General features: G+C 39.9%; 1 protein-coding gene across 1 annotated transcript; it reads right to left on the reverse strand.

Annotated features, from left to right (window-relative positions):
- Positions 1-4,300: 4,300 nt before the first annotated feature.
- CHRNA9 (cholinergic receptor nicotinic alpha 9 subunit) lies at positions 4,301-10,179 on the reverse strand. Its single transcript, XM_026093786.2, has 5 exons — positions 10,110-10,179; positions 8,873-9,018; positions 7,887-8,041; positions 6,674-7,206; positions 4,301-4,854 (listed from the first exon to the last, which is right to left on the reverse strand). Exons 1-5 carry the CDS (start codon positions 10,177-10,179, stop codon positions 4,301-4,303), a joined length of 1,458 nt encoding a protein of 485 aa, XP_025949571.1.
- Between the last annotated feature and the right edge of the window lie 420 nt (positions 10,180-10,599).

The following is a 10,599-nucleotide window of genomic DNA, read 5'->3' on the forward strand; positions in this document are numbered from 1 at the left end:
AAACACTACTACTTCTCCCTTTGCCATCTCTGTCATTGCATTTAGAATAACTAAAACCAGAATATTCTTCAAACCCAAGGAGAATGCCAGACAATCTCTTTAGAAGGAAGTGCAGTCCCCAGCAACTCCAAACACCACCAAAATATCTTGTTCAACAGAGTAGTAAAATAATGGTATAGAAGATATTTGAAGTTCTCCCACAACAGAGGTCAAAGGTTATTGCAAGTAGCTCTGTGAATGTCATTAGGCAATAAAACTTGGTAAAGAAGAGTGCTCAGAATAGCAGAGGAAGAAAACAGCAATACCGGCTGTCCAGAAAAGTTCTTAATTCTAGATGGGGTTACGTAGAAAGTGGTTCTGAATCACATTTTAAATAAATATTTTCCAGGAACTAGAACAGGATCCCCCTCCCCTTCTATTTTAAAAATTGTCACTGACATTTTTGTTTTGTGCCTTCTGGATATTCACTAGACTAACTTCTACTTTCAAGCACGAGGGCTCAAAAAGAAACCCAGAAAAAGTAGTACAGTTTTGTGCCAAAACATTGACTGCATCTGGAATTAAGCAGAGACCACATTCTCTGCCCTGTTACTCTCCCCATAAACTGACTCCTGAACAGTCATATTTGGATGAGTCCTGTTGTGAACAAACCCCCTAGGCTGTCTTCTCAAACACACAGGCTAGAATTACACCTGGAGACGCAGTATTGGCATGGTCAGCAAAAGACATGGGACCCTGCACGATCAAGAACACATACAACTTAGCTCCCCACTAGCCTGCTGCTAGGTAAGTCACTGCACCCCGGGTATCCTGAAGGCAGGCTGCATGGCCTGCATGACAGACTTGAGGACACGCTGTGCTCCTAACAGCTCCAAAGAGTTAGCCCAAAGGAGCATTACCACAATAAATGCTTTCACCTTATATCACTGTCCTCTGTCTGGATTACATAAAGGATACAGTGAAAGCAGTGCAAAAGATAGCCCCATATCCCTCCTCACTTGCAGCTCTGCAATGACTCAATATGAGAGGGGAGAGGTGATCTCTCTGCCAAGAGATGGTACAAGAACAATCTGCCCATTCCTCAGCAAAAGCCTCTGCAGAAAACAGATCTCAAACAGTATTTATAGCATCACAGTCCTCCTGAATAAGTCACTCTGCTCCCTTCATGCTAAGCCTATACAGTTTCTCAGACAAGTAAATGAACAGTTATTTTTCTGTTACTATAATCAGTCATTCATCATCTCTGAATTCAATCTTCCTCAAAGAATACTGGATCTAAGCATGAGACATGCAAAGGGAAGAAGAAGAAGAGACCAAGACAGATGAAATTAGATTAAAGCTTCCTGTCTCCACTCAGCATTAGAGATGTCATGCACAGTTCTGACTGCTAACACACTTGGTAGATTTAGAGCAGTTTTTCCTTCCTGAAATAGCGCTACAGCCAAATCCAGCACCTTGAAGTGTCACTTAAACTGCAGCCCTTGTAGCTGAGGTAGAAACTGCCGAGCTGGCTTCAAACAAACAAGCCAGCCCTCATACCACGGGCAGTATGGTTGCAGTAGCACAGAGCTTGGGGCAGCCTTGTCTAAAACACAGCCACACAGTACTAAGCTGTTTTTTCCCTTGCAATGTTCAAGTCCAGAGTTGAGAATCTGAGGGTTCTGGCATGACACTTCATAACCACAATTCAGGTGCCAGTTCTACTTATGCCCATCATCTGCTGCTCACATTCTTTACAGGATCAAACCTTTACGAATTAAAAGCAGCAAAGGGTTTATTGCAAGATGACAACTCGACATATAAAAACAAAGGAAGAAAAAGGCCTGAGACTGCCTAGTAATCCAAAGAAAAGAAGCCACCCAAAGAATAACTGAAAGTAATAAAAAAAGCAAGTTAGTTGTTAATGAAGTAGCTGTGAATAATTTTCAAATCTTACCATATTCTTATAAAGGAAGAGAATTCTTTAGTGCTATCGGATCTTTACAGAAAAGAGACTAGGAAAGTACAAACTATGATTTCAACATCTTCAAGCATGCAGCCAGGCAGAAACTTCTGAAGGGCATCAGCATGATAAAAAGCCCCATGTTCCACCCATAGTTACAATATTTACCCTTACACATGTAAAGTCCACAACTATATGCACATGTGTTGTAGTTTATTTTGAACAGAACAGGGTGGGCACAGTCTGAGTTTTAAGAATAGCCATCCTGAATGAGACCAAAAGTCCTGCTAAATTTGGAACCTGTCTCCAAGGGATGCTTGCTGAAGAGCACGAGACATGTTGTCATAATTCCTTAAAATACTTTTCCAGCCTGCAACAGTTCAGAACTGTAGTAGTATCCTTGATTTTATTTTTTAATTCCATTTTTTCCACTGACTCTCTAAATCTACATAACCTTTTACCATTCACAAATCCTGTTGGAAAGAGTTCCTCTTCCTCACACATTGTACAGTCTCCCCCATAGTCACTCCCTGCATTTGATGCATCTGAGTCCTATACTGGAAGAAACAGTGAATAGTATTTCTCTACTCTTTGTACCATCCATATAGACATTGGATGAACACACCCTCACTCATCTGTTTTCCATTCTCAATACTCATGTTCTGAATACCTTAACCTTATCTATAAATACTTCACTCCTCAGGCTTTTGGGACTATATGTTTTCCATCACAAAGAACAAATCAGTTTCCTCAAACAGGCAATATAAACACTAAACTCTGAACTCCACAGCAAATGGGTGAGACCATTTTTCTGCAGGGTGAAAACAAACAGCTTGTTTTTTAAAGGAGCTATTCATTAAAGTTGCCCCAGTTGCCTGGGAACTAATAATATACAGGAAACACTTGAGACTTTTTCCACATACTGAGTTTATTCTTGGCTAGCTACCCAGTTCATCTTTACATTGGAGCCTGGACTTTAAAGCCTTGCATTATTTATGAGAATTCAGATAGCCTTACAGCTTTCATTATTCCATACAAAAGACTAAACCTGTCATTAAGAATTCAATGCATCATTTACAGAATAGTAATCACAAATCCCTTTTTCTTCCAATAAATTTGGGTATAACAATGGCATCACTTTGCCATTTTGACTCCTCACTACCTTAAAATTACAGCTTCACAGGTGTGCTCGCTATTAACTGTAACAATTATAAAAATGAGCTTTATCACATGAACTTTTGACTGGGATCCATTACAGTGTCATTCTGCCTCTCCCACTGCATCTAGAATATCATGGTTTCAAAGTTCAGGGTACTTTGTAAAGGCAATTCATCTGCCCAGGGTACACCCACGGTATTAGCTTCTCACTTTACAAGAGACATCTTCCAGAGCTCCATTAGTCCCAGAAGGTTAAGAGAAATTAACACAAAAGAAATTATGCTGGCGGTGTTTTCGGTGAAGCAAACATTGGTGTACACAAGTACTAAAGGTACTGAGCAAGGAGTGTGTTGATTATGATGCTACTTTAATGGGCCTGTAAGATCATGCTTTTGTGCTAGGTAATGCACACAGCAACCTCAAATTGTAAGCTGTCTGGAAGAATGTTATTATTACAGAGAACGTAACGGTAGACAAGGGACACATGGGGTGAGCATTGGTGAGGGTCAGTAAAATGAGCAGAGACAGAAGTCACGGCTCCCTGCTTTAACAGTCTCACAAGCAGGATTTAAAGACCCATCTTGCATAAATGCCCAGAGGAATGTGACATCAAGGAAGGACAAGAGAAGCAGCATATTAAGAGACTGAAGAACAAGAGAATGGAAAAGGAGCCTTGTGGCTTGGTGAGGAAGAAATCCTGGGAATCTGAATTACTGGACCTGTGGTGGCAATGGGGTAATATTCAGCAGCAGGAAATGGTTAAGAGAAAAATCAAGGTAACCATCATATTCAGAAAGCTGAATAGCACTAGAAGTAAAGGGCAACAGATAGAGACAGGTAGAGCCTGTGAAATGATATGAGCAATGATCAGAGAGCAACAACAGAAAGATAAGTTAGGAAGACAAGCTAAGAAAGGAGGGGGAAAAAAGACAACAGTGCCATGAAGGGATAATTTCTAGAGTTTGCCATGATCTCACTAATACCCTAGTTTTGTTCTGGCAGAGAGGAAGGGCTGGCAAAGTTAGAACCTGCAGAGATGTTGTCCTCTGTTGCTACACTGTTGTAGCCTATAGAATCAATTTGTTTATCATTACAGAAGACAACATACAAAGAGCTCAAAAACACCCATCACAGAGCTCCACAGAAACCAAGCTAACCAAGTACTCATACTTAGAAAAAACAGTGTGTTAAGATCTTCAATTAAGCTGCTTTCCCAATGATCAGCATGCTCATAAAAAATACCATGATAAAGAAAATCCACATGAAGAACCTGTCCATCACTTTTGCTACCTTTTTCCACTCAACTCCTTTGGCCCGGTTCACTTTATGGTCTCGAACACAATTAGCAATATACTCGATATTTTTTATCAGTATTTTGTAACAAGAGCAGCAATCAACAGTCTCCCTAATGTTTCCACCATGAATTCCACAGCTTTTATTTAGATTTCCATTCCGCTTCTCCTTGAGATCACAGTCATTTCTACCAGAAAGGTGACTCCTTTCCTCTTTGTGCCTCCTCTGACATCTGTCATCCCTTTCTAACTTCTGTTCTTGTTCTTTCTTTCTTTGTGGACTTGTGCAGTTTTCACCCACATCATAAACAAAGAAGATTTTTGACATGTAGTCCAAAATGACCACCCTGGCCCACTGTGGGACAGGCTTTGCTTCTGAGCCACAGTGGTGGACATTCATTATAATGATTGTCAGTGCAGTGGAAGCTGTGATCATCGTCATAGTTGCTATATAGTACTTGCCTGGAACATAAAACAAAGTTATATTAAAGAAGGTATCCCAATAAAAGTTCACTGCAATAATAATCAATCCTACAACATAATGCTAAATGTAAGTGCAAGCAAAACTTATTTCTTACACACTCTAATACTCTGTACTTAGATTGCACTGAATTTAATCATTTAAAAACACAGATTAAAGCAAAATCATACTCTGGTACTGGCATGCCTCTATCAGATGAATGACTATTGCATCAACATGGTAAATATTTGTGAACCCAATCCCTGCAACTTCCCTGAAAGACAAAACAAAAACATTCAAAAAACAACTTAATGTATATCAGGAGACACTTCTCCTGATCTCTAAGTTTCCTGTATCAATATCTTCAAATGGCATATTAGAAATCCCACTTCCTGATGTATTAATAAAAGTGACAATAATCCTTTTTTGGAACTATTAATGTATCCCACAGCAGCAGATGTATGCCTCTTCATTCACACAGGTCTATGAATTTCCACACGCTATTGGCAAGTGCAGGTAGTGCACAGACAGCTAAGCCAGAGTGGCTCAGTAGCCTGGTGAGGAATACTGTTTGAATTTTCTTCAGACTAGGCAGATTTTAGCATGGCTAGTCCAAACAAGGAATTCTGGCCAGGAATAGATAACAAATACGACGAAATTGGGAGCCTCAGCTATTGCCCTTCACAGTGGAAGAATGCAGCTGACCAGCTAACCTACAGAGGCCTGTGGCTATGCAAAGATGCAGCTCCCAGCTCCTGCTCTGCTGCTCCTCAGCATCTGCAGGAACTCGACCAGTACAGGATCAGCATTGCCTAAGAACAGAGAATAAGAGCTGGCACTGACGAAATAGGACGATGTGCAAGTTTGATGAGGAGTTTGATGTGACCCCAGTTTACAAAGAAATTGGGAAGGATGCCAAGGAAAAGTGGGAGGATATATATAAATCGGACTGTGGTCAGGTCCTGGCTTCTTCATTTATACAGTGGGATAGGAGGGCAGGGAAGGTATTCAGATGCAGCAAGCCCATACTGAGTGCGAACAGCAGTTCCTGGTGTGGGAAACTCATTCAATACAGTCCTATTCATTGACAGCTTTTGGTCTCTATATTCCATGTAGTCTTCATACACATACACTACTTGGTAACAACAGAAATAAGATCTGAATTATCTTAATGAAGCAGGAAACCAGCGTGGAGGCAGTGTGTCCAGCTCTCTGGAATTCCCACCAGGGCAGCCGGGCAGCCTCCTACCCTAACAGGGGCAGATCAGCCAGGGACAGGAGGAGGGTCCTGGCAGAGGACAGACTGACAGAGATGAATGTGTCATTCACTACCCCAGAGTCCACACAGGCATCTTCTGAACAAAAAGGCAGTAAAAATCAGCATAACAAATTCCCAGACATTACAATTTAACGTAATAAATGCCAAATCTTAAGTCACCCTGGAGTGTCCCAGCCAGGTCATTTAACTATCTGACAGGAACACATCTTGAAAGAGTCCAACTTTGTACTTATAGTTCTCTCATTTGCTCTTTGTAATCTGGTCCCACTTTTTTTAAAAAAACAGTAAGTGATAAAATTGCTTTAAACATCTTAACTATATGGAATAAATACAGCTAACAAATATATAATCCAAAATAGACAGAAGATGACTTTGAAGAGCTTCAACATACCTGTGCAAGTCCCATGTGCATTTTAAGTACTTTACTAGGTTTTAGAAATGCAATACATTTATCTTCTCAGAAGACAAGAGTGACATATGATCTCCCTGACATAAAGCCTTGTTATTAATAAGTTATATTTTTTAAAAAATGTAAAGCTCACCTATCAAAGGCACATTTTCAGAGGGAGGCATGATCTCTGCAACCATCAGCTGGAACACAGTCAGAGCAAGAAGAACTGTAACACCCAGAGACACTTTTTCCCCAGAATCTGCAGGGAGATAGAATCCCAGTGGGGCCAGGAAAGAGATCAAAATGCAAGGGAGCAACAGATTAAATATATAGAAAGATGACTTCCTCTTCAAAATTAGCGTGAATGTCACATCTGGATAAGGCTCAGAGCAGCAGCCATAAGTTACTACGTTCTTAACTGCTGGCATACCATGAATCTCCCACTCCACATCTTCTATGAAGTCAGAGAGGTCACCACTATCAAGAGAATTGATGATGTCTATCTGATTACCATTATAGGTCCAGGACCCAAATGTAAGGTTGCACTGCTGGCTATCAAAAGGAAAATAAGATACATCTACTACGCATGAGCTCTTCGTGATAGCTGGTGCATCCCAAGTGATTTTTCCATCATATCTCAACACAACATTAGTATTCACTGGTTCTGAAAAGTCGTCATCAGCCCTAAGAGAGACAGAAAAGTGACAAATTGATATGTGACAACTTACTGTGGTTAAAAAAAAGACTCTCCCTTCAAACCATTAAAAGCATGCTTCTGAAATCGTATTATTTGTACTGAATTTTATCAGGAACTCACTATTAACTATTCTTTACAGGTAGTAATGCCCATTTTTGGACAGATGGATTATTACTCAGATGAGTGCTAAACATCAGTGCTGCTAAACTACCCTATTTCTTGGCCATAGCTTCTTCAAACTTGACCTCAAACAGGATACAGCTGGGATAAAAATCTATTCAAAGATTATGATAATCTGCTGTTCACTACTGGTCTGGGAGAGCAGTGTGTGTACCGCCATTTTGTGAACACAATCTTCCAGAGTTGTTCAGCAGCCTCAGCAGAAAGCACTTCAGCCTGTCAGCCCAGGAGAAGGATCTTCCAAATTCCTCTGTTGCACTGGGACGCAAACAGCTTTGCTGTGTAGTGTAATCAGTAGTCAAACAATCCTGTCTACAGCTTTAATGCAAACTATTTAGATGATCAACAATAAATCTTAAGACAACAAGCATTCTCCTTCTTAATGCAAAGTGAATTGATTAAAGTTCAGGCTCCATGGGTCCTGCTTTCGCCTCTTCCTTTAGCCAAATATTAACACAGATGATTCTTCTCAGCTACACTCACTTACTTGTTATATAAGACAATATCTGGTCTCCAAACCAAACTGCTTGGAATCCTGATAGAATCCAACCCATCATATTTATCCTTGTCCCATTTGAGGTATGCATCATGCCAGCTTTGTCTAATCCACAGGTAAGCCGTCAAAATTTGGTTTCTTTCATCCTGCATAAACATGCAGAAATATTTCTAGCTGAAGGTGAAAAAAGCACATCTTGGATACAAACAGCATTTGTTTTATAGCTGTAAAATAGTGCTCAAAATAGGCCAGTTTACTGGCAGGCAAAAATAGTACTTCTCAAACAGGTACATATGTCCATATACTGCACGGGGGGGGTTACACATTTGAACTTTCTCATCCCAACCCTGTTTCTTATATGAGGATTCTTTTCTCTGCATCCTCCCTACCTTTAATCAGTGTTATGAAAATACTTTTGCTTAAGGCTTCCGGTATCTTAAGAATTTTATTTTGCCAACTTAAGAAAACAAAACAGCTAACAGATTCAGTTCAATAGATTCTCTGAAAGCTGGTGGAGGCCTTCAAACTGTAATTCAGAAGTCACAGAAGTGATTTTCCTTTCTTATTCCAGACACTTTCTCTTTTGCCTTAAAAGCAAAGTCCGGCAGAATGAAATTTCTAAAAAAGAAAATAAGTTTACTTTTTCTATTTAAGTTGATACACTGCAAAAATTGTGAAAACTGAAGGGTGCAATATCAATATTTAACTGTTACTACAAAAGAAGTTTTAACAATTCAGCAGCTGTTAGTCTGTAGCCATATAATGGGAATCCTAGTATTGCAAATGGTTAAGTAGTTATTAAGATTGCTTTACTTAAAAAAAAGTATTACTGAAGTTGTCACAATAAGATACGGGTCGCTTTTCCTACTCCAAACAACAAAAAAAATTTCCATCCTCATACCTATATATTTTCTGAAGTTTAGAGTTAGTACACTGATTTCTGCACCTCTCTAGAAAATGGAACAATTTTTACTCACCATGTCTTTAATTTGGGACAATGTGATCTGAAGGGTGACGTTCAGTACTTTATCTGTGTCTTCCACTGGTCTTAAGGCATTTGAATAGTCTTCGAACAGTTCATTAAACAGCATGTGAGCATATTTTCCTTTAGCTGATTCTACAGCTAGATAACAGATTTGTTCAGTACATCAGATTAAGTACTCAGTAATATCAAAAAACATCTTTTTACAGCTTCAAGTAGCATTTGCTATAACTATACGCTATACTTTATGCTATAACCATACATTATCATCCATATACTCTAGAACATCATTTAATGCAGACAACAGACAATAACTCCGACGAAGCTATTCAAATGAGAACATCATTCTTTTCTAGTAAACGCATGGCTAACAACAGTTGTTCACACCCACTTATATTTATCTTTCCCAAAAAGCAGCAGCAATACAGAGGATTTTCTTTCTTCAGAAGAAAAATATCATTATCTGTTTTACTGATTTCTTTCATAAGCATAGAGATTGACTTAAACAGTCACATATCTGCCAAACTAAAATTAGAAGCAAAATCTGAAGTCAAAACTGCTCCCTAGCTAATGACTTGTTATACAAGCCAAAATGCAGCACTCAGATTCAGGCTTTCAGAGTTTCCTTTTTTTAATGGCAACTGGAAGAAGTATGAGCATGAACACATCTTTGGAGTAACACCTTCAATTGGCTCAGTAAACAATTCTCAAGCCACATATCTGGGGACACTTCTTGCTATACAAATTTACTCACTAAGGACAATCCACTGAAATGTATCCTTTAAAATAATACTCTTGCTGTTTCACTCTACTCTGTGCATCGAGTTTCTCTAGAATGCCTGTACTACCTTTAGATGGATTCACACATTTCTGCAAGCAAAGGGCAAGGACTGTAACATTCACAAGGCTTGCACAAATGCCAGCTGGCACAACACAGGAAGCAAGTGCTCTGGAGTACTTCACTCTTCAGTGACTCACACTGACTTCCTGAGCTAGAGTTCAAAGCAAATCTTTCTGAATAAGAAGAAATCCTAACAAATAAAACTTCCCAAAGAGCATTTAGATCCTGGCTCATTCAGGATCATTCGTTTTGCCTATATATCAGTGATGCAAAAGTAAAACAAAACAGATGAAGGAATCCTCTGGAGCTCAGCTGGGTAAGATGCACGCATCTGGACACCAGCTCTAAGTAAAACTCAACGCAACATTTAGCTACCAAGAAGTGTTCTTACCTTGAAGCACCACTGCTGTCAACAGCCACAAGAGACATATGCAGGAGGAGAACAGGCTATTTCTCTTCATTTCTGGACCATAAGTAAAATTTTGTTCACCCAAGGGGCACAAAGATGTTTATCACCATCCAAAACTAAAAACAAGTTGCACAGCAGCATAGAATTATCCGAGGCACTGATGAGCTGCTAGAAGCAACTCTGCCCTCCTTCAGCAGCTGTCAGGGTCCTGACTTGGAGCTATGGCCTTCGTCTCTGCCACCTCTACAGGTCTCTGATGAACCCTCCTCTCCAGGTAACATGAGAGCTGCCAGTTCTGACGCTGATGCTGAGCAAGAAGATGAACAGATGGGTATCAGCAGGAAAGCTGCACTCCACTGCATTTCTTGCCACAAATCCAGCATTCAACAACCAATCTATGATAAACCCTTTCTCAGTTCTTCAGAGTGGGCCAAGGTTTGCTGCCCTTTTGTTCAGCAACAGCTAACTCAGA

The sequence above is a fragment of the Dromaius novaehollandiae genome, chromosome 4 (genome assembly GCF_036370855.1).
Source record: "Dromaius novaehollandiae isolate bDroNov1 chromosome 4, bDroNov1.hap1, whole genome shotgun sequence".
Lineage (NCBI taxonomy): Eukaryota > Metazoa > Chordata > Aves > Casuariiformes > Dromaiidae > Dromaius > Dromaius novaehollandiae.

Excerpts from the sequence above, each read along its gene's own strand:
- CHRNA9 (XM_026093786.2), bottom strand. The coding sequence starts at position 10,179 with ATGAAGAGAAATAGCCTGTTCTCCTCCTGCATATGTCTCTTGTGGCTG. Across the intron at positions 9,019-10,109 it reads GACAGCAGTGGTGCTTCAAG|CTGTAGAATCAGCTAAAGGA; the intron begins GTAAGAACACTT and ends TCTGTTATCTAG. Across the intron at positions 4,855-6,673 it reads TGAAAATGTGCCTTTGATAG|GCAAGTACTATATAGCAACT; the intron begins GTGAGCTTTACA and ends TTTATGTTCCAG.